Genomic DNA, 25,205 nt, shown 5'->3' on the forward strand with positions numbered 1-25,205 from the left:
AAGTGGGAACCCAGATTAGCCTTATCTACAGTTATCACTGCTGCCAATATAATGCTTAACCACAGTTACAGAGGGTGACAGGAATTCCAGCTCTAAAAGGGATGGGGAGAAAGTATATAATCTTACATCCTACATTCAATTGTTTATTCTCAGTTAAGCATAAATCTGGGGATAATACAGATTTAATACTTTAGATGCTTAAGGGTCCCCAGATATATTAACAAAATAAAGGGAAGTAGGTTATATTTGTAATATACCTTGGGGTCCTCACCAGTGTTCCCTCTAAGCTGAGTTAGAGTGAGCTAGCTCACAGATTTTTAGCCTTCAGCTCACACATTTTTGCCTTAGTTCAGGAAGGATGACCCCAGAGCACACTAATTTATGCAGTAGCTCACAACTTTAATGCCAGTAGCTCACAAAATAGAATTTTTGCTGACAAGACTCTGCAGTTTAGAAGGAACGTTGGCCCTCACATCTCTTAGCAGAGATGTGGGGCAGAACATTTTCCAATGCTTTATTTTTTCACAGAAAAACTGCTAATAAAACACAAGGCAAGCTTGTCAGCTAGAATTGTGATATGAAGGCCAACAATGAAACTGAGGCATCCCAGCTACTTTGATGGAAGAGAGTTAAACTCTGTTGAAAAGTATGAGGGAACAACCATGCTAAAATTAATTTGTGAAGAATTTTCAGCGCATTTGGCTTTTTTCTTAGATCTCAGCAAAACACATCTTCATTGTCTTTGAATTTTTATAAGTGGTATTTCAATAAAAATAATTTTCACAAAAACCACTGAATTTGTTTGAACTTTAAAATGACACATTTTATTTTCTTCCTTATAAAATATTCCAGGTCAACAACTTGTTGCTATTATGACAAAATTAACATGGTGCAGTCTTGGGGTGCTCTAATTTTTCTTAAAAAATCAAGTCTCAATAAGAATGATAAATCAGATTATCCTTTTAAGGGCATCAGAACATTTTTCGGTTCCAATGTTTCTGTCACTTGCTGTTATAAAGTTCTGATCACCCCCTGGATTTCTAAAAAATCATGCAAGCAACTATTTGGCCACCACCATCTAATCCTTTTTTGAAAAACAAAATTTTCTGTCTAGATAGTCTTTTGTCCAAAGCACTTTTTACAATCTAAACTTTCCCCTACAAATTGATTCTAAACTTGGCAATAAGAATATTTTTAAACCAATTGTTTAACCTTCCAATAATTTTAAACTACCAGGCAATGTAACTCTAAAAATGAAGACACATTGGAACTACTGATGAGGCCTTAACACTATTCTGAGCAAAAGACTCAAAGAACAGCAGCATCTGGATTGACAGATTTTTTAAAAAAAACCCTGTGCCCCATACATGGTGATGAACAACAGATAACACAACTAGCTGCAGCAACCTGGGAATGCAAGCCTCAGCCAAGGCAAAGGCTGCCTGTTTTGTAATGTCTGAAAAAGACATTGGAAATGATGGTCATGTTGCTGTTTTACATGTCGTCAGATGCATTTATGATGAAAGCCACACATAACCTATCTGTTGAATGTGTTGTGATTTAGGGGTGTACACAAAAAAAATGAGTATTTTTTGGGTTCGTGTATACTGAATCCAAAAGATTTCAGTATTTCCCAACATTCCTGAATTCCAATATCAGTAAACTATTGGGATTTAAGAAATAATTGGGATTGTCAAATTTTTCAGCTCCTTGGACACTTTCCCCAGCTGGCAAGTTTGCAAGTTTTGTTTAAAGGGACAAATTCCTTTGGATGCCTTCTCCAGACAGCAAGTGAACAAAAGGTTCCTCCTTACACAGAAGAGTAACCATTACCTACAAAATGAATCCTGCAGACAAACCAGAAACACTTAAGTCAGCTGACTTCAAAAGGACCACTTATCTCACCAATTTCTTTTTTTGGACTTAGAGAAGAAACTTCACACACTTTGCCTATTCCATACACATGTAAGCATACACAACTTGAAAGCTGTTAAGCACTGAGTAAGAAAGCATGGAGCTTTTGTGCTTGTTGATCAGTTTCCATAACTTCTCAAAAACTGGGTCACCACCACTGCCTTTCATCATGTAACCCGTGGAAAGGGATCTCAGTAGCAGGTCATAAAGGTAAAAGACTGGAGATAAGGCAGCACATCCATCATGATCCTACTGAAGACATTTGATATGAAGGTAAGGCAAACAGTAAGCTCAATTAATTGACACATGTTCTTCTGTTGTGATACTCCACTATCTGATGCTTAGAAAGTTCAGATCCAATATTGCTCTCCCACTGTTCATGGGGACTGCAAATAATATGAAAGACTTCAAATACTCCTTTGTGTTATATCACCAATGCTATTACACTCATTGAGAGACTGCAAGATGTAAATTTTTAACCCAAGAAACATGGGCTTAAGAATTATTAACCTATGCAAGATTTAAGTGCTCACTGTCTCGGTCCTCTTCACTTTCATAGAAAAGTATCCATTACCTACAATATGACATCTATTTTAAAATAGAATATTTTTTTTCTAAAATATAATCAGAAATAGCCTGTTGAGTTTAATATAATCTGCAGTTAGATGTAGCTTTTAGAATGCATGACATTTTCTCCAAAGGCAGCTAATAAAGTTTATTTGTACCCTGTAAATCTACTGGTAACATCAGTAGCAGAAAGTTTTGTTTCTCTTAAGAGTTTTCAGCAAACATATTTGTGCCAATATCTTTTAACCAGTGCATTATCTAAAAAGTATCATTATCCCAAGAACAACTCAACAGCCTACTGAATTCCATCTTTAAATTGTATTGAAATTAGCACCTGAATTGTTTTTATTTAATTGTTTATTTAATGTTTAACTCAATGTTTTATTGCTGTTTCATTGTGAACTTGTGAGCCGCCCTGAGCCTGCTTTGGTGGGGAGGGCGGGATATAAATCAAATAAACCTAACCTACTTTGATTGCAAATGGCCCTCAGATCTCATAATCTTTTTTGGTCACAGGGTCAAGTGTTCACTAAAGTGCAGAAATGGGGAGAAAAAGCTCAAGACAAAAGGTGAGAAAAAAAGCAAGAACAGAAAAATGGGAGAAACTGAGACAGAATTCATTTCTGCAAATTTAGCAACTCGATTCCCTCTTAGCGCGATACTTGGTCATCACTGGGCCTTTGTAACTTTAATAAGCAGCAACATAAAACACCTCCATTCACGATCACCTCCACCCTGCCTGTACGTCTACAGGAACTCAGAAAAAGTTCTGCTTTTCTACCTTCTGAAGCTACCTATTGCCATATGTCATTATTTGTCCGTTGCTACTTACTATCAGCATCCAGTTGCTGGAACTTCACTTTCAAAGACAAGAGCACTGGTTTCTTCTTATTGAAAGACTTAAAACCATGTACTATATCCACAGTCTTAACTAAACAAGGGATTAAGCTACTGTTAGCATTTCAAAGTACAGTCTTGACGTCTTACCCTCTGTACAACTTCCTGGCACAGTTGCTGTCTCTTGCCATGAATGTTCAGTGCTATTAGTTCCTGGGGCAGCCTCTGAATTTCCCTGCATGCCTTCCTGCCATACTTTTGCATTAGGGTTTAAGCTGGCCCCTTTCGATGTTACCTGCTGAGAAAACACAAGGTGTATTAGCAACCTAACATTTTAGAACATTTTTAAATATTTGCACTATAATGTACTATATATCTTCTCTCTAAAATTCATCTTAGCAGCGAGATCTTGTCTACAAGTTACAATAAATGTTCAGTCACCTGGCTTTCATGGGAACTTTTTTTCCTGGTTAATCAAACATGCCAGATACTTAAGCTAACCCCCTCCTTTGGGACACCATGGCAACACCACCCACACATGGCAGGAACTCCTCCTCCCCAGCCATGGAGTGGTCCAATACAGTATGGCTGGCTGGCGTTGGGGGACAGAGGGATGGAGCGTACACATGCACACTTGAAGGTACAGGGATATAGGAATAGTTTGTCCTCCCGGTGATTCCAGTTAACTGAATGTCCCAGAGATTCAGGTGCTGAATAAGAACACTTCTACTGAGTTTGTTTTATTGTGAGAAAAAATATTCTCAGTGTTGTCTCCTCCTCCTTCTGAAATATATCTACTTGATGCACTGCTCCTCATGTCATTCCAAAATAAATCTCATAAAAGCAATCGAATCATGCAACAGAGCAATGATGCTCTTTAAGTAAGGAAAGCAGCTCTACAAGGTGTACTAGCAGACTTAACACCTATTAAGTTAGGAAAGATTCTACTACTAGCCATATTTTGAAGGAAGTCTTTTTGGAACTCAGGTGACCACAAGCACCTTCTACAAACTGTGATGAACTAGCATTAGGATACCATGTGCACCAAAAACAGATTTTGCTTTTCTCCCCCCACCCCACTGCCACAGCTTCCTTAGTAACTGATGCAGCCTCATTTCTCAATACTACCACTCCCAATCCCAACATTATCAATTTCCACATTAGTCATCATTGCAGTTTGTAGTAAGGCCTCTTGAAGTGTCTAAGGTTTGTGAAACATTATTTCGAGATAGAAGAAAACAGACAGACAAATCCTGAATGATGTTATTTAGAATGTTTTCTGATTTTGACTCTGATTGTACTTATTTTTCTGCAGTCACCCTGTTTTAGAATCCACCCCAATGAATTTAGGTAAGCTCTTAGCATATTGTGGATGCTAAAGCTTTCCAAAGATTTAACTAGGGTCTCAGCTTTTCAGGAGAAACTTGAAGCTCACAGAAGCTAACAAATTCTGCAGCATCTCTAATACTGCTTTTTGTTTCAGTAATAGTACCTCCCAGTCAGCATTTGCAGTAAGCCCACAGATATGCAAAGATATCTTGACACTTGAGGGCATGTATCACAATATTACCAGATCTAAACGCTGTAAAATGGAGAAAACTATGTCTAAATAGTATGTCTTCCTGCTCAGGGAACAACAGTGGATGTTTGGGGGGAATACTAAAAGTGTATTTTTGCACAGCTACCACCTGTCAAGGAGGCTGAGCAAACATATTTCAGACTAAACACATAAATGCCATCCCTGTTCAGTGAAATAATTTCAAGTTGCGTACAAGTAAGCTTTCTCTTTTAACAATATCCCATTGTAAACACCAATTAAAGTAAAAAAAATTAAACACAGATTACACTTCACAGGTATTACACTCCATGGAGCAACATCAATGAAAAACACAAACAGCTTGAGGAACACTGTATGTATGGAAATGTAAATATTTCATTTGCAGTTTTCCAACTTCTGTGACTTTACCAATAAACTATTGCACTACTCAGGTTATGAGTCTGAAAATATTATTAAAGGCTCCCAGGAACCCAATTGCTTGCATATCTAAAGGTTTGCTATTGGCATACAAGAACAGAACCTTGGCTCTTAAGACATTTTCACAGTCCAGTACCCAACTGAAAAATCCAAAGAAGTGTTCTCTCAAATAAACATTTCACTGAACAACAAAAGTACACTCACAACAATAAATACGCCTTTATTAGGACAGTATAATAATACTGAACAAGCACTGACCATCTTGCCACAGAGAAGCACAGGCCAGAGAATAATGAAGCTGAATTTCCAGAGTTTAGCCTTCTGGAGTCTCTCTAGCATCAAGGAGTGGTTTTAGCACCATACCCTGTCCACAGAACAGAAAAAAAAACAGGACATAAGGAAGCAATCTAGCCACATACACTTCTGCCCCCACCAAGATCTAAACATCAGTATATTCATATGTTCAACTACCACCTACAGCATTTCTTCTACAGCATATAATTTCAGTTATAGTAACAAACCAGTTTCTTCCCTTAAGCTTAGGCATTATAAAACTGCACAGCATCTTCAGAATCAAGGCAAGATTGTCCCACGGCAGCAGTGCAGAGGAACACGCGAAATAACATCACAGATTTCCCTTACAGAATGTTCTGCCACAAGAAATGGGGAGAAGCAATCAACTAGAAGAAATATTAACAGGATAACCAACCTGTCAAAAAGCTCAAAGTAACGCCTTCTTCATCCGTATCCTCAAGTAGCTTTGCAATTTTATATGGAATACTACTTTATCAGTGTTGACTATTCTCAAGCTGTCCCTCTACTCTATATCTTTTTAAGGTTTTTCCCTTCTCACATGGCTACATTGGTCAGGCATCGCTAATGATAATCTGGTTATATTCAGACATCCCAAGCAGCCTGTTTGTTCATAAAAAGCACAAGGTTGTCATTCAATAAAACCCTTTTTAAAATATGCTCTTATAGAAGAGCCTCTGATATTACAGATCATGACAACTTGCAATAGTTTACTTTAGCACTGCTACAGAAACAAAGCAATGCTAATACAAACATTAACCTCAGATCATTCAGCCATGCCCATGCTTCTGTAAGAACACACTGATAAGAGTAAGGAATTTTAAGCAGAACATTAATGGAATTAGTCTTGGTTTATAGTGACCAGATCTTGCCTTATGAGAGAATATTTATCAAGAACACGTTCCAGAACAGATGATTCACATAATGAATATCCAAGAGAATGGTCTGAATGTCATTCTAAGTACAGATTATTTTTAAAAAATCCTTTTTTGATAAGCAGCCTATTGAAAATTATGACTAAAACATAATTAGAAACACTAATATGACCTGCATAAAATTTAATGTGTTTACTAACCACTTGTCTTCTTCAGCTCACCCATGACTATGGTTTGCTTGCCATCTGGCCAGTGGAACAATTATGGACTGCACTTAAGAATACTTCTGGAGGAAGTGTCTGGACTCACATATACTGAACTGCCACACCAAACACCACAATCCACAAGGGAGTTTTGCCAAGCTGTTTGCTACTTGGCCAAACAAACTAGCAGAACCAACAGGTATGGCAAAAAACAGCACCACAAAACCTCTGCGCAAGGTAACAACACCTAACTGAAGAGCTATAATATGATTAAAAATGCATGTTTTAATTTGTTAGCTGCCTCGGTGGCCCTTGTGAGGGTAGAAAAGTGAGATATAAACTTTGTAAAATAAAATAACTTTCCAGACACTTCCATCTGGAGCTACCACTCTTACTGAATCTGAAGTTGTGTAGGCACAAAGTAGCATGATGGATAAGATGTTAAAAACTGTTGGGAAAGTCTCAGATCCAATTAACATAAAGTTCATTGTGTAGCTGCGGGTAAGTCATTCTCTCACCCTAATGTGACTCACAGAAAGAAATTCTAACCATCGGTATTTATTATCTACTATCAAGTTTTTCAGATTGCAATTTTCAAGGAAGCTATTGAGAGTGAAAAAAAAACAGTGGGTTCAACATGAACAGACCTATTTGGACCCCTTCATTAAGAGGGATGGTTAAATCATATTATTGTTTTAATAATTCTATTCAGTATCAAGTTAATTATGGCTCACAATAAAAATAACTACAGAAAATAAGAGGATCTGGTCCTGAGTGGCAGACCACTTAGGAACCATCTGAAAAATGACGTGAACTCCATGGAGTAAGAAGACAGCATAAATAAAATGAATATGCAGGTTTTGCTGTCTGTGCACATAAATTTAACAACACTACCCTCCTCTTTAAAAATACCCTACTCGTTATTAGCCAGTTTGAAGGCATTAAATAACTATATGGAAACTGCTAAATTTAACAAAATGGTTGCTTTGCTACCAGCATATGATTAAGTTTTAATTTTGCAAAATGTTCTAAGGGGAACCCTATAAAGAGTGTGTGTGTTATGTGCTATCAAGTCACTTCCAACCTATAGTGACCTATGAGTTAATGACCTCCAAAATGTCCTATCAATGACAGCCTTGCTTAGCTCTTGCAAACTGAAAGCCATTGCTTCCTTTATTAAGTCAATCTAGCTGTGTGGACTTCTTTTTACAATATTCTACTCTAATATTCTACACCAGCAGATCAAAGTCTGAGTCCAGTGGCACCTTTATCTGAAGAAGTGTGCATGCACACAAAAACCTTGAAAAAACTTTGTTGGTCTTAAAGATGCCACTGGATTCAAACTTTTTCTTATTTTGTGAAACATTTATTCATCAAAAATCTAACAAGGAAATAATATAATAGCCATGTTGCTGTAATTCATGTTGAGCTACTTCACTCCAAATTAACAAGTCCAAATCACCACTTCCATACATTTACACTGACTGAATCAAGCTTCTTCTAAAGAGATGTGATAATAAATTACTTAATTTACAGAGGTATAACCCAGTGATCTCTACTGAATAACGTGTCAATTGCACATATTTGGAATTGACCTGCCTTCCCAGTGGCTCTTTTCCAAATAAGTGCCAATCAGAAAAGGCTTTAAACCCTTTTTAATATATTAATCCTTTTGTAACATATTAACAGTGTTCTCCCCTGCAGTATTACTTCAGTAAGCCAACCAAAATCAATGGGTTCTGACTTCAGTAATTCTGTACAGGACTGCACTGTAATTTTGCAACTGGTATACTTGCAAAAGGATTTTATAGTATTAATAAATGATGACTCATGACAGACATACCATTTTTCCAGCAGAAGATGTTAGACAAGAATGAATTCCCTCCTCTTAAGACTCCTCATTTCCTTTCCTTATAGTTTACTCTTCCAGCCTTAATGTCATCAAATATAACAGTACTTTATTGTTAAGAATACTACTTCACTTTTCAGATTCACCTCAGATCACAGTAATTTTAATTAGTCCCTAGCCTTCAGCTAATGTATATGTACTGGCACACAACTAAACCAAATAACAAAAACACAAAGTGAAATTCCATACACTTCCTATGCTTTGCAAAATATCAAATAAAGTAAAATTGACAGTGAAACAATTAAAGCCTGCAGAAAGGCACAGGCTGGACATGTTAACTGCCCTGCTACTAAATAATCTTCATAAAAGCCCTAATGTTATAATGCAAAAGAGAAGTTGTTACACAGCACATAAGTAGGTCCCAACTACACACCTGTCAATTTAGCCAGGCCATCAACTTTTAAAGAAACATTTGTTCCTTCCCCATATACTATTTTAATTGTTTTATGAGGGTACAATGTTAATAGATTAGGAGCCTATGTAAGTGTGGAAGGTATTTCTAAAGGACATGCAGAAGACTGAATTGCAACTCAAACTCGGCAGAAATAAAATGCAATTTATGTTCTTCCAATTTAAGTACCCTATTGTAAAAAAAAAAACCCATGGATATCACAAACAATGTTCATCTTAAAAATTATTCCAAACTTTGACTTTGCAGAGCTTAAAAACTCTGGCCATATGTTACTTTACAGATTTAACTAGGCAACATGTTTCCTTCCAAGTATTTTATATACTATTAAAACATTCAGAAATGTTTTGTTCTGTTCAAGCAAATAACACTAGGTGCACTATCCTCCCTCAGTAAGACACCCGAATAAGACAAAAAAGCATCCAGTTTCACAAGTCACTTAGAATGCAGAAACTATACCCATCTGGGTTGAAAGTGTGCTCTCTTTATGAGCACAGTTAAGCCAGCGCCAAGTTACTAAACTGCAGCTTGCTAGTCTGACATTTCCACAATAAGAATACAATCTGGAATCCACTCAAAGCATTAGCTAGGAGAGAGAAAGAAAGCTAGGCAGCTGATTACCTTGCATTTATTTCATGTGTCTGCGGTTTAAAAAGCAAGAGGGAAAAGAATTCTGATTTTTTTTTTTTGGTGGGGAGAGAATTAGGCGATATAAAAATGGTTGGAGTGATTTCCTTCCTCCCCAGCGCGGGCCTCAATCGGTGTGTAACCTTCACACGTGCCCGGCCATGCAGCAGCCGCCAGAGCAACTTTTGCAAAAGGTCATTGCAGTGTCTTTCAAGGCCTCCCCTCACCCAGACTCCCTTTCCCCGCCGCTTCGCCGGCAAAGCAAAGAGGCACACAGAGAGAAACTTACAAATCACTCCTGTTCTCATCAAACGCCCATTTAACGCAGTCCCTCCATCATGTCCCCTAGGCCCGCCTCGCTTTCACAATCCAAGACACGCTTCCATGGCCCGGAGCCTCCCGTCCCCCACACGCGCAACGACACCCAAGCCTGACGGAAGAGGGCTCTACGGGGACTTTGCTGCCCTTGGCGGACACCCACCCCCCATCCACGCGGAGCCAACCACCTCCCTCCAGTGGGGCTGCTTTCTCGCCACTTCCCTCCCTCTCTCCCTCCGGCACCACATTACCCGCCCAGCCGGCCGCGTGATCGCGTCGCCCTCAATCAGCGCCAACCGGCAAGCACCGTCCCTCCCTGCGCCCCGCCATGAAAGTTTCCTTTTAAAGGGGGGGAGGGGGAGAGAAGAAAAATAATTTTGTCTGGATTTGCTGTGTCAGTCCCGTCCCATCCCCCCCCCCAAAAAAAACCAGGCGAGCGCGCGCCGCCAGAGAAGTCACGTGGCTCAACCCTCCCCCCGCTCCCTTACCTCCACGAAGAGCAGCATCTTCTCTCTCCAGCCTCCCACCCGCGTCTGTGACCCTCCCGACCCAATCCCGGCAGGCCCCCCCTGGGGACCTCCTTCTCCTCCCCCAGCCAGCAGCGAACGCCCGACTTCACTCCAGCCGCGCGAAGACACTGAGGCTCCGCCTCCCTCTTCTTCCTCGCCGCCGCCTCCTCCCTCCGGCCTCTCTCCTGCCGCCGCTACTATTGCTCCGTCCGCCACCAGGGACAAGCCCCCTTCGTCCAGCACTCCTCCTTTTCCGGGGCAAGCTGTAGAAGCACTTCCGGACCACAAGCACGCTGACTAGCCTCAGAAAGTGTATGACAGAGAAAAGCCGGCCCCAACCGGCCGGGGCTAATGGCGGCCGCGTTAGCAGTTGTGCGCGAGGGACGTACCACTCCTTGAAGGAGGGGGCGTAGTCCATTCATTACTCTTGGAAAGGACCATTCCGTGAACGGGGGGGGGAGGAGGATGTTGGTGACTGCCACTTCAACAACCAAGCAGAAATCCAGCGACACTTTAAAAGACTTAATAACGTTTATTCTAGCGTAAGCTTTTGCGAATGAGAGCTCATTTCTTCTGGAAAATGGAGAAAGAACGGGAAAGAGAAAGTAAAACAGCTTGTTTTGAACTGGACACGAGTGTATCCTGCTTTGGCCACTTTTTGATAGTTACTGAGAATAGCCGTGTTGGTCAGATACAAGGCATCTGACGAAGGGAGCTTTCGTTTATGAAAGCTTATACCGCCATAATCTTTTTGGTGTGGTGGTCTCTAAGATGATGTTACTGGACTTGCATCTAGCTATCCTGTCAGCGTTTACCTTTTGCATTTTTACTCTCCCCTAAAATCTTATGTGGGGTTTTCTGCCAAGTAAGTCTGGATCGCATCACTGCCTGTGTTTGAAAGAGGGTGGGGAATAATCTTCGTGCATCTGATGCTCTGACTCACGAAGGTCGTGTTCGTTTTTAAATTAGTGACCCACGACTCTTGTTTAATGTTGTCACAACTGTCTTGACAGGGCTACCCCTCTGGAATTATTTTTGTGCATGTGATTGTACAGGAGGCAAATAGAAATGCTAGAACAGTACCATTGCCATGCCGTAAGTCAGGCACTAGGAACAGATTTGCCGACGTTTTGCTGCATACAGACGGGCATGATCTCTGTAATATTTAGTATGATCTCTGTAATATTGATCTCTGTAATATTTAGTATGACGGCAATGGTAGTATAATTCCACTCAGAACCCGTGAAATGTTTGCCCAGTTTCAGAAGCTATGGGCAGTGATTAAGAATGTGGAAGTTCAGGGAAAACAGATTTCTCTTATCCTGCCATATAGAAGAAGGCACAATCTTTGGATCTGTAGATGTTGTCTTTCCACATGGTATAGAGGGCAATTTATCTTCCCTTATAATAGAAAGATAGATGTTCTCGGGACTACACAAAGAGGAATAAAACTGATAAAACTACATATTTTTGTTTTAACTTGGGCAGTATTCGTAAGAACATAAGAGAAGCCATGTTGCATCAGGCCAATGGACCATCCAGCGTTCTGTCATACAGTGGCCAAAAAACCAGATGCCATCAGGAGGTCCACCAGTGGGGCCAGGACACTAGAAACCCTCCCACTGTCCCATCCCCCCCCCCCCCCAAAGCACCAAGAATACAGAGAATCACTGCTGCAGACAACAGAGTTCCATCAAATACCCTGTGGCTAATAGCCACTAATTGGCCTCTGCATATGTTTATCCAATCCCCTGTCTATGCTTGTAGCTGCCACCACATCCTGTCGCAGTGAATTCCATGTGTTAATCACTCTTTGGGTGAAGAAGTACTTCCTTTTATCCATTCTAACCCAACTGCTTAGCAATGTCATTGAGTGCCTGTGAGTTCTTATATTGTGAGAAAGGGATAAAAGTACATCTTTCTCTACCTTCTCTAGCCCATGTATAGTCTTGTAACCCTCTATCTTGTCACCCCTCATTCGACACTTCTCCAAGCTGCACTTTAACCTTCCTTCATAGGGAAAGTGTTCCAACCCTTTTATCATTCTAGTTGCTGCTTTCTGCACTCTTTCCAGTGCTATAATATCTTTTTTAATGTTGTGACTAGAATTCCAACTACCACATCTTTATATCATGTGCAAAAACAAGTTGCTTTGAGCTATTCTAAGCTTTGTTGTTTTAAAAAATAATATTCTGATAGCACTTAATTGAAATTTTTACATCCATATTTCCTTTTAGAAAAAGAGAAAACACATGATTCAATATTATCTTGAAAATTATTGTTCCGCAATGATATAAATACAATTTATTTTTTATAATCTTTTCCTACGGTATAATCTTTGCCTACTACGGTGTATCTTTTAACAAAGCCATAGTTTAAACCTGGCTATGAGCATGGGCGGTTTTACTAACATTATGAGACAGATGCATGGAGAAGACCATCAGTGTCTATCAGCCATTGTAACTAAAGGGGAACCTCCATATTTAGAGGCACCAAATCTCCGATGGCTAGAAGACAACATCAAAGTGAGGCCATAGCCTTTCTGCTATGGGAGGAACGGTGGCTCAGTGGTAGAGCATTTGCTTGGGAAGCAGAAGGTCCCAGGTTCAATCCCTGGCATCTCCAAAACAAGGGTCCAGGCAAATAGGTGTGAAAATCCTCAGCTTGACCCTGGAGAGCCGCTGCCAGTCTGAGAAGACAATACTGACTTTGATGGACCAGGGGTCTGATTCAGTATAAGGCAGCTTCATATGTTCATATATATGTTCAATTGGGGCAATTGGTTGGTTGCTGTGTGAAACAGGTTGTTGACTAGATGGAACACTGATCTAATTCAGCAGAATTGTTCTTAAATTGTTGTGTATACAAGTCTTCTAAGAAATATTGGTAACAGGAGATAAAACAGAGAGACATTGAAATGTTCTTCCATAAATCTCTGCCCCATCCAAAGTCATGTGAGTTTTCTGATTCCCCATTTTGACCCTATTTATTTACATTACTGATAGTTAGCCTGTCTCACTGAGACTCAAGGTGGATTACACAATATAAATCAATGCAATCAATAGAATGACACATCAAGTAATGTAACAGGTCTAGGAAGTGCAGACATTTGAAATGGAGCTATTATTTGAACAGTGTTAAACATGGCATGTTAAGCCAAACAGAACGTAGTTACATCAGTGGAAACAGTGCATTTTCCTGGGCTAATCTATTAAGATGTAACCCCATTTACATTATAAAAATGCCCTTCTGAATAATTCTGTTTTACATACTTTATTAAATGTCAGGACCTTGTCTGTTAAAAATAAGATCCATGACGAGCATGATATACCTGGTATATGTGACAGAAAACTGGTTGCATAACATTGCAACCTCTATCTCACTTATCTCCAGTTGAGTTTGCAGTTCTTTGTTAACCCTGAACTGAGGCAGAGAGGGGGAGCATCAATTATTCTTTTTCTTCTTTCTAGATACCAAGTGCAAGTTGAGATACTATATACTTTGTGTTGTGTTCCAGGGACAGGTTAGATCTGCTAGTTCACCATCAGCCTAGCACTAGGGGCAATGGCTTAGTGGTAGAGCATCTGCTTGACATGCAGAAGGTCCCAGGTCTCTGGTATCTTCAGTAAAGAGTCACATTGTCAGTGACGTGAAGAACCTCAGCCTGAGACCCTGGAGAGCCGCTGCCAGCCTGAGTAGACAATACTGACTTTGATGGACCAGTGGTCTGATTCAGTATAAGGCAGGTTCTGGTGTTGAGCACCCTAGATTGTTCTGGGGGAACTTCAAAATCCACACTGAGATCATCTTATTGAGCCAGGGCCAGGAAATCATTGCCACCAACCTCAGTTTAAAGTATACTTTAAATATACAAAGCCCCTTATGGCCTTGGCCTTTCTCTCCCTGTGAGATATCGTAAATAGATCTCTCTTGAAAGGGCTTTTTTCAACGTCTTAAAGAGACAGTGGTCTGCCCTCTCCTAAAAAAGTCCACCCTAGACCCAGCCGAATTTGCACACTACCGACCGGTCTCGAATTTACCCTTTTTGGGGAAAATTATTGAGAGGGCAGTAGCGCTACAGTTACAAAGTTTTCTGGAGGACGCTTCCATCCTAGACTCGCAGTCCGGCTTCTGCCCAGGCCATGGGATGGAGACAGTTCTGGTCACCCTAGTGGATGACCTCCAGCGGCATCTGGATCGAGGCAGCTCGGCGGTACTTATGTTGTTAGACCTATCGGCTGCGTTTGATATGGTCGACCATCAGCTGCTCGCCCACCGCCTCATCGACACAGGGATTCAGGGGCTAGCCTTACAGCGGCTTTCCTCTTTCCTATGCGGTCGGGGACAAAGGTTGTCAATTGGGGGAGAGTCGTCTCAGAGACACCTGCTTAACTGGTGTGCCTCAGGGGGCGGTTCTATCCCCAATGTTGTTTAACATCTACATGCGACTCCTTGCCCAGATTGTCTGGGGGTATGGGCTGAGTTGCCATCAGTATGCTGATGACACCCAGCTCTATCTACTGATGGACAGCCGACCTGATGATGTCCCAGAAAGCCTGGATCAGGTGCTGAAAGCCGTGGCTGGTTGACTTAAGCTGAGCCGACTGAAGCTGAACCCAATGAAGACAGAGGTCCTTTGCCTGAGTTGTGGCGGCCCAGGCAGGGAAATCCTCCTACCAACTTTTGATGGGGCGCCACTGACAATGGCGCCCAAGGTCAGAAACTTGGGGGTGCTATTGGAGGCCTCCCTGACAATGGAGGCCCAGATAGCAGCAACTGCGAAATCCGCCTTCTTTCATCTTAGATGGGCGAAACAGTTGGTTTCTTTCCTTGGCCATGGCAACCTGGCAACTGTGATTCATGTAACGGTCACCTCAAGATTGGACTACTGCAATGCCCTCTACTTGGGGCTGCCTTTGTTGCAAACCTGGAAACTTCAGCTAGTGCAGAACACAGCTCCTAGGCTGCTATTGGGGTGGCCCAAGTGGGAGCACATACAGCCAGCGGTGCAGGAACTGCACTGGCTACCAGTAGTGTACTGAATTCGTTACAAGGTGCTGGTTATTACCTTTAAAGCCCTATATGGCCGAGGACGCATTTACCTGATGCATTGTCTGTCCCCACACGTTCCCCAGAGAGTACTAAGATCTGGATCTCAACATCTCCTAGTGATCCCCGGGCTGAAAGAGGCGAGACTGTCGACCACCAGGGATCAGGCTTTTTCAGTGGCAGCCCCCTCCTGGTGGAATCAATTGCCGAAAGAGGTTAGAGCCTTGCGGGACCTTGCTCAGTTCTGCAAGGCCTGTAAGACTGCTCTCTTCCAGCAAGCCTTCAGTCGACTGTAGAATTCTGGAACAGCTGTCGTCCTAAGAATATGAGTAACATCTGATTTGTTAGCACCAACTGTAGATTGTTTTAACTTGTACTGTTTAATGGTTTTATTGATTTTATGATTGCAATCATAGTAAACTATGATTTGATGTAAGCTGCCCTGAGCCCGCCTGGGCGGGGTATAAATCAAATTAAACATAAACATATGTTCACCATGACAATTTTGCTCAAGTCAGCAGTGACTTCTGCAGGTGCCAACCTGCAAATGGACAAAATCAACAGTTGCTCATACATATATTTTCTCCACTGCAGCCCTCACCTTGTGGAGTGACCTGCTCAAGAAAGTAAGGAAAGCTCCCAATCCCACTCATAATTCTCTTTGAGCTGTTCTCTCAAGAGCAGTTTCTGTCAGAGCTGTGGCTAATAGCCACTGATGGACCTCTGCTGCATATGTTTATCCAATCCTTTCTTGAAGCTGTCTAGGCTTGTAGCAGTGAATCCCATGTGTTAATCACCCTTTGGGTGAAGAAGTACTTCCTTTATCTGTTCTAATCTGACTGCTCAGCAATTTCATTGAGTGTCCATGAGTGAGAAAAGGAGAAAAGTACTTCTTTCTCTACCCTTTCTATCCCATGCATAGTCTTGTAAACCTCTATCATGTCATCCCTCAGTAAACGTTTCTCCAAGCTAAAGAGCCCCAAGCGTTTTAACCTTTCCTCGTAGGGAAAGTGTTCCAACCCTTTAATCATTCTAATTGCCCTTTTCTGCTCTTTCCCCGATGCTATAACATCTTATTTGAGGTGTGGTGACCAGAATTGTACACAGTACTCCAAATGAGGTCGCACCATAGATTTAAACAGGGGCATTATGGTACTGGCTAGTTTGTTTTCAATTCCCTTCCTAAAAATTCCCAGCATAGCATTGGCCTTTTTTTATTGAAGTCGCATACTGTTTTTACATTTTCAGTGAGTTATCTACCACAACCCCAAGATCTCTCTCCTGATTAGTCTCTGCCAGTTCACACCCCATCAACTTGTATTTATAGTTAAGATTTTTGGCCCTAATGTGCATTACTTTGCAATTGGCCACACTGAACCTCATTTGCCACGTTGATGCCCACTCGCTCAGCCTTGACAGATCCCTTTAGAGTGCCTCACAATCCTCTCTGGTTCTCACCACCCTGCAAACTTAGCCACTTCACTGCTCACTCTTTAAGATAGGGGTGACATTTGCTACCTTCCATTCCTCAGGAACGGAAGCAGATTTTAATGAAAAATTACATATTTTTGTCAGAAGATCCACAAGTTCACCTTTGAGTTCTTTCAGAAATTCCAATCAGCAACAATCACCTGATGCAATCATATGTAAATACACATGCTGCACTTGAGTTCTTTCTGCAGTTTCTAGACTTCTAAAATCCATTAGTTACTGAATGTTCCATTTTTGTTATTCTGCTGGCTTACTGCCCTGATCTGGATAGCTGATCTTGAAAGTTAAGCAGGGTCAGCCCTGGCTATTATTTGGAGGGAAGACTACCAAGGAATATCAGGGTCATAACACAAAGGCAGACAATGGACAATGACTTCTAAACATATCTTGCCTTGAAAACTCTACAAGGTTAAGTTAGCTGTGACTTGATGGCACTTTCCACCACCAGCTCAGTAGGTGTCATTCACCTTGAATTCCTGTAAGAAAGGTTGACTATAAATAATATAAATCCAGATGGGTAGCTGTGTTGGTCTGAAGCAACATAATAAAGTTTGAGTTAGGGCCGTCAAGTCCCTTCATCTTGCTGGTGAGGGCTTCTGGGGGTATTCCAGGTGTAGGCAGGGACATCCTCAAGGCACTGACATCGCCCAAAAGTGACATCACATCGAGGTGATGCTCTGGTTTTGGGGCAAAACTCTGGTAAAATTGCCCTCAAATCATAGTTTTGCCCCAAAATCAGAGCATCGCAATGCAACGTCCCCAATTCAGTGACATCACTTCCAAGTGATCTTAGCGCACCAGAGATGTTGCTCAGCAATGTTGCTGTTTGGGGGCAGGGTTTCTTCAGCTGGCCAGAGGTGAGTAGAAACCCCCAAAACTGTGGAATTCCCCACCTGGACCTGGGGAATGGCAACCCTAGTTTGAGTTCAGTAACTTCTAGATCTTCTAGACTAGATTACTGTAACATGCTGTAGATGGAGCTGAATTTGAAGTTACAATTGCTATAAAATTCTGATTAAGGCCAGCTGCTATGCTCATATGCCAATATTATTATTATTATTAATTTTATTTATATCCCGCCCTCCCCGCCCAGGCAGGCTCAGGGCGGCTTTATGTATTAAAGTTGCATTATGTTTCTGGGCACAATTTAAGCTGCTAGAGTTTAAGATCTTTCATGGCCTGGGACCCACATAACTGAACTTTGTTCACCTTACAGCACCTGCTTCTAGCACCCTCATTGTAGGTAAAACATACTACTCTTGTTTGCTTGAAAGTATATTCTGTTGCTGCTCCCACCCTTCCTTTAACCACCACCTCAAGTTTACAGTTCTTCATCTGTGCACACACATATCACCATCTTTCATCCTGATATGGCCCTAATCATACAATATAAAAGCTAGAATTACTTCCTCTGCTCCCCGCACCCTAACTTCAGACAAGTGCTGCAGATGAAATTAAGAACATAAGAGAAGCCATGCTGGATCAGGCCAATAGCCCATCCAGTCCAGCATTCTGTGTCACACAGTGGCGCATATATATATATATATATATATATCCATTTTAACCTGACTGCTCAGCAATTTCATTGAATGCCCATGAGTTCTTGTATTGTGAGAAAGGGAGAAAAGTACTTCTTTCTCTACTTTCTCCATTCCATGCATAATCTTGTAAACCTCTATCATGTCACCCCGCAGTCAATGTTTCTCCAAGCTAAAGAGTCCCAAGCGTTTTAACCTTTCTTCATAGGGAAAGTGTTCCAAACCTTTAATCATTCTAGTTGCCCTTTTCTGCACTTTTCCCAATGCTATAATATCCTTTTTGAGGTGCGGTGACCAGAATTGTACATAGTATTCCAAATGAGACAGCACCATCGATTTATACAGGGGCATTATGATACTGGCTGATTTGTTTTCAATTCCCTTCCTAATCAGGCATGGCATTGGCCTTTTTTATTGCAATGGCACACTGTCTTGACATTTTCAGTGAGTTATCTACAACGACCCCAAGATCTCTCTCTTGGTCAGTCTCTGCCAGTTCACACCCCATCAACTTGTATTTGTAGCTGGGATTCTTGGCCCCAGTGCGCATTACTTTGCACTTGACCATATTGAACCTTATCTGCCACGTTGACGCCCACTCACCCAGCTTCAACAGATCCCTTTGGAGTGCCTCACAATCCTCTCTGGTTCTCACCAACCTGAACTATTTAGTATAATCTGCAAACTTGGCCACTTCACTGCTTACTCCCAACTCCAAATCATTAATGAACAAGTTAAAGAGCATGGGGCCCAATACTGAGCCCTGCAGCACCCCACTGCTTACTGTCCTCCACTGTGAAGACTGCCCATTTGTACTCACTCTCTGCTTCCTATTAATCAGCCAGTTTTTGATCCACAAGAGGACCTGTCCTTTTACTCCATGACTCTCGAGCTTACTAAGGAGCCTTTGATGAGGAACTTTATGAAAAGCTTTCTGGAAGTCAATTCATCTTGTCCTCAATGGTTCCCCAAACGTTCCCCAAACAACTAGGTGTCTTCAGGATCCTCCAGAGGTGGATGCGCACAAGGCACATGATAGAATAGGTTGGCTAGGTAAGTAGGCAGAATCACAGCAGCTGTGGATAGCTGCACATGGGTGGTCGATTTCCTCTCATCATCATGTCTTATCAATTAAGAGAGAGTTCTGATGCCTGAATTGAGAAAGTGATTTGGATACACAGCAGCAGGGGTCGTTTGCAGAAAAATAGGTGTTGGAGCTCATTAGCATAACTCATTAACATATGCCATCCCCCACCAGTCAAAAGCAACCTGACACAAGAAAGGAGAGCACAAGGCAAGCGAGGCCTGCTTGGGCTGGCTAGATATCCAGCTAGCCCAAGCAGGCCTCGCTCACCTGGGGCTCTCCTTGGCCACCTCCACCAGTCAAAAGGCCAGCAAGCCACCCGCCACACAAAATCACATAAGAAGTGGAGAAAGGGTGGTGCAGGCTTCTCCAGGGGTTAATGAGGGCTGCTGGGGGTGTGGCAAAACCCCTGGTGGCTGGCTGGCTGCCCTCTCTCCTAATCCAGGGATTGTTATGCAGCTACACCTACTATTCAATGGACTAGGTAGGTGGGGAGAAGGAGGGGGGAACCCTCAGAAAGGTTCAGAAGCTGTGCTCCTGTGAGCTCCTGCTGAATTCAAGGTCTGCACAACAGTCTCATCAGAACTTAATACTGAAAGTTACACAGAGTTAATACTTAAATGGAGGTAGCTGTGTTGCAGTATAAGTAAAAAGGATTCTTACGTCACCTTAAATAATAATAGTTTTAGCAAAACATAAGCTTTCATGGGCAAGAGCCCACTTCAGGAAATGATTGCTTCAATTGACAAAGTGGGCTCTAGTCCACAAAGCTTATGCTTCAATAAATCCTTAATAAGTCTTTAAGGTACCACAAAACTCCTTTTTGCTACTACATTAATTATTATCATCATTTTAAATGTACAGTTGTATCTATGACAAATTGGATATTGATGCAGTGGTTCCTAATCTAATGCACTACTGCCTCCAAGTGCACAATGTTAGAAATGAATTTATTTAAATATTCATAAGCTACTTTTCCAATTGACCACAACAGTTTAAGGTAACAACAACCCACAACCCTACCCTGCTTGTAGAAATGCAGTTATACAACTTCCCTTCAAAATGACAGGGAAAATGGGGGGGGGGGAGGGTAAATGGCAAGCATGAGGGGATGAAGAGAAATTGTGCTGGACGTTAGCAGGAAGGTTCAGAAATCTGCACTGTTCCATGCACATATGTGTTATACCACTTTGACTTCAATGTTTCTGGGGAATCAAAGGAGGTTCCAGAAAAATCAGAGCAAAGGAAAGAAAACCACAGAAGGCAAGTCTGTGAGAAAGAGCCAACATGCTCATTTTACTTTACAAATAAAACCAGGGACCAGTACCAGAGTAAAAGTGTATTTTCTATCACACCTTCAGCTGCACATATACTGAATATATGTTGAGAATTTCTGGACACAGGCATAAAGAAAAATTTAGGTGTACAAAGAACACTGATTGTACGTACACTGATTGTAGGGGGAGGGATGGTGGCTCAGTGGTAGAGCATCTGCTTAGTAAGGGCCTTCTCTGTTATGGCCCCTACATGGTGGAATCAGCTACCGGAAGAGGTGAGGGCCCTGCGGGACCTTGTTCAGTTCCGCAGGGCCTGTAAAACAACCCTCTTCCGGTTAGCCTACACCCAGCTTGAGAATTTTAATGCAACCTGCCAGATCTCTGTATATATTGGAATATTTATTAATTTTATGGTTTTATCTGTTTTATCTGTTTTAAAGTTATTCCCTTACATGTTTAAATATTGTTTAATTTATGTTGGATCTAATGCTGGAAGCCGCCCTGAGCCACTTGTGGGAAGGGCGGGATATAAATTCTAAATAAATAAATAAGCAGAAGGTCCCAGGTTCAATTCCCAGCATCTCCAACTAAAAAGGGTCCAGGCAAGTAGGTGTGAAAAGCCTCAGCTGGTGACCCTGGAGAGCCGCTGCCAGTCTAAGTAGACAATACTGACTTTGATGGACCAAGGGTCTGATTCAGTATAAGGCAGCTTCATATGTTCATATGTACATATATTCACTGTGACTCAGCTAAGGTGAAATGGCTTTCTAATCTTTGAGAAATACTGAACATGCTGAAAAAGGAAAGCAGGGCATTCCAGGAACACAAGCTGTGGCAGTGGAAGCAATGGAAGTCAATTCCATGACAGGGAAGGTAACTCTGCTGTTAAACCTGCTGTGATGGGCATAGAAGTGGGAAGATCTGCATGGCCTTCTCTTGGCCTGGGCTTAATGGGAGCAGATACTTAGGAAGTAATGGCTGCCGACTGGAGACCAGATCTGCCTCGTCAGCCCCCAGGACAGCCTGCCTGCTGGCTTCAGCACAATCTTATGGAGTATTTTGGCAGGTGAGAGGCCATGTTTTGCCTGGGAGGAATCAGGCAGCTTTGTTTGGGATGTCTTCCCATCTCCTTTGCAGTGCTGTCCACAAAAGTTTCCTTGCTTCATCACGCTGGGCTTCATCACCTTGAAGCCTTGTGTTTCCCAGCATGCGGGCAGGAGGGTGGTGTTACAGAGTCCTTTGGGTTTTCAGGCTAGGAAATCTCAGAGGAATTAACACTGTTTCATGCTAGCAGCCAGAACATGGTAGCCCATCACAATGGCACACCTCAGGCAGCTTGGTAGGTAATGTGCTCTCACTGGAGGGGGTTAAGATGACCCAGATCAGCATCAGTCACTAAATCCCAGCTAAACCCATTTGCTTATATGTGTGGTCTTTATTTAGGGCGTGAGCAGAAAAATTATGTCAAACAAGTATAGGATTTTGATGATGAATTTATTGACAGCTGTTAGAATACTGATTGCTTAACTGGGGAAGATCAAAACTAACCATAGGGATTGGTTGAGAACAGTTTTGTTATGTCATGTTAATGAATCTATCTATTGGGAGGGGGAAGTGCACACAAAAAAGGTTTTTATTCCAAATAACTATTTTAAAAATTATTGAGAATTTTTAAATTGAAAGATAAAAACTAACAACACATATTAAAAAAGAAAATAGATATACGAAATTGAAGTGGGGGAAGGATAAAAAAGAAAAAATAAGGAAAAATGAAATATTTATATTCCTTATAAAGAAAGTGGCTTCCAAATTTCTCTATGACAAATACAAGTAAAATTATAAACTTAACACCTAGTCTATGGTTACAAAAAATCTCTCTTTTTCTGTTATCTTATTGTTTTCCCTCTTAATCATCAGATCTGGAAATCCATTTCATTTCCCCCCCAAAAAAAAGTCTGTAAAGGGTTTCCAGCTAACAATAAATGTAGATACGGTCTTTTCTAATAAAAAAAGTTAGCCATCTCTGCAAGTTTCATTATCTTTACCAACCATTTCTCTGTTGTAGGTAATGTCAAACTTTTCAATTTTTGTGCATGTAATAGTCTCGCGGTAGTTGTCATATATAAAAATAAAGTGCCATGACTTTTATCTGGCTGTCAGTCCGTTAGTCCCAGAAGAAAAAAAAAACCCTCTGATTTCAATTGTATATTAGTCTTTAGAATCTTCTAAATTGGTCTATGTTATCCTGATGCTGATGTTACAATGCCAGCGTAATCATACACCAGGGAGACAGAGATGTATACATACGCTTGAGCCTTGGCAGTTAGATTCACTGAGATGTTCAAACTGAATCTCTCTTCACAGATGTTCAAACTAAATCTCTCTTGAAAAAGGCCTGCTGTTGGGCTAATAGTAAGTCGTCAATAAGGCCAATGGCAAATTTTAAAGTGGAAGTTGGGGAGAAGGAAAGTTGGTAGGAGCTAGGAGGCAGCGAAGCAGGAGGAGGGTAGGAGGCAGTCAATAAGACTGCATTTGATTGGTTTAGTTTTGAATGACTGACAGTCCAAATTGAAGTTTTCCATTGTGAATTTTAATGCGTTTTTAATCATTTTTTTTCTGTATTGTTTCAAAGCTTCAGAAACAGCAAGATTGGTGAAAGGTGTACCAAAAACACAGTGATCTGGAGTTTCCCACTCTGTACCCTCCCTAGCTCACCAGAACCGCCTCCTCCACTAACTCTATCTCTGTTTCCTCTCTTTTGACCGTCCCCACTGTGTCTTCTAACCTGTTACCTCCACCATATCTTCTAACCCACCTCCACCACCCCTACTGTTGTTTCCACTCTCCTGCGACTCTTACTACTCTTCTTTCCCTTTCCTCCTCTACCTCCACTCTCCTCTCTTCCCTTCCCTTCCCCATCCCCACCATCCCTGCTTTCCTTCCCTTCTCCACCCCCACTAACCCAACTCCACTAACCCACTGACTTACCCACCCCTGTCCCCATTGTACCTGTTCCCCCCAGCAAGGGGGAAATAGAATAATGTATGATGGGGCTAGTGGAAGGAATGTAACAGAGAGTGATAGGGGTGGTGAAGAAAAGCAAAACAGGGATATGCCAGATACAGACCTCCCATAATCCCATTCCATTGTTCGAATGGATTAGAAGACACAGTGGGTGTGATCAAAAGAGAGGAAGTGGAAGTGGTGGTGAAGGAAAGGGAAACAGGTACATGCCAACTACAGACCTCCTATTCCATTCCTTCTCAAGAGGAGCCAATAGAATGGGAAGCCTGTGGCTGACCCCATCCTCTTCCCACTCCCTTCTCTCCCTGGGGAACTCCATAGTAGCTGTGCCATGCAGCCCTTTGCTAGAGATGTCTTCCTCTGGAGCCAGTGAGGTAAGCACTTTGCTTTGTACTGTGTTCAGCTCAGCCTCATAAGCAAATCTGCATGATCCATTTTATTGCCATGGCACAATACCTGGCAGTTCATTACCTGATATTGTGAAAACTCTTGTTGAATTTATTTGTACTGAAGCTATATAAAGGCTCCTCCCCCTTCTCATCCCCTGGGGAGGGAGGGAAAGAGCCAGTTTCCTTTGCCCAGTTCCCTTGATCACATTGGAGAGATACAGGTCTCAGATTCAGTGGGAGCTCACAGGAGTGCATCTCCTGCCCCTTTCTGAGAGTTCCACCTCCTCCTGAGAGTTCCACCTCCTTGTCCATTGAATAGTATGTGCAGCTGCATAACAATCCCTGGATGAGCGCCACCACCTATTTTTCTACAAAACAATCCCTGGAGAGATACAAAGCACCTTTAAGGCCAACTAAAGTTTTATTCACGCTATGAGCTTTTTGTTTTGCTACAGAGAGAGACACAGAGTTTTGTTGGCTTGTTATGCCATGGCTCTCCTGGGTTCCTCCCCCTTCTCACTTCATGATCCAGTCCTTCTCGGTAGGAAAGCAATGTGAACTATTTAGATGAGGAATAACAACAAACCAGTGTGGTGGATTGGGCTGTGTGTTCAGGCCAAGTGCACCCAGCACATTTCCTTTGTACTGGCAATTTTTAACCTAGGCTTCCCATAAAAGTAGGCTGATATTGACTACTATACATTGCTGTCTCTGTATTGCACTGCCTCATAGGAGTTGCAGTTATTTATCTGGGGAAGACTATAGTTTTGTAGTCAAACACATAGCCCACACTCTGTGTCATGGTGCCTTCGCATGTTCTTGACCAGCACATGAAGCAGCTTACATACAAAAGCTTTCAATGCCCAACCATTTCATATTTTCCTCTGGGTCTTAGGCT

General features: G+C 41.8%; 1 protein-coding gene across 8 annotated transcripts in view; it reads right to left on the minus strand.

Annotated features, from left to right (window-relative positions):
• The window catches only part of LARP4 (La ribonucleoprotein 4), a 44,843-nt gene extending 34,214 nt beyond the window's left edge, over positions 1 to 10,629 (minus strand). For 2 of the 8 annotated variants that reach the window (XM_060253096.1, XM_060253093.1), the window contains exons 1-2: positions 10,435 to 10,629; positions 3,469 to 3,616 (exon numbers count right to left, since the gene is read on the minus strand). In XM_060253096.1, the coding sequence (XP_060109079.1) occupies positions 3,469 to 3,616; positions 10,435 to 10,452 (166 nt within the window). In that variant the 5' untranslated portion in view covers positions 10,453 to 10,629. Of the gene's footprint in view, positions 1 to 3,468; positions 3,617 to 5,551; positions 5,658 to 10,434 lie in introns of all 8 variants that reach the window. The other 6 variants (XM_060253097.1, XM_060253094.1, XM_060253091.1 and 3 more) reach the window with 5 other exon arrangements.
• Positions 10,630 to 25,205: the final 14,576 nt, after the last annotated feature.

The sequence above is a fragment of the Heteronotia binoei genome, chromosome 13 (genome assembly GCF_032191835.1).
Source record: "Heteronotia binoei isolate CCM8104 ecotype False Entrance Well chromosome 13, APGP_CSIRO_Hbin_v1, whole genome shotgun sequence".
NCBI lineage: Eukaryota > Metazoa > Chordata > Lepidosauria > Squamata > Gekkonidae > Heteronotia > Heteronotia binoei.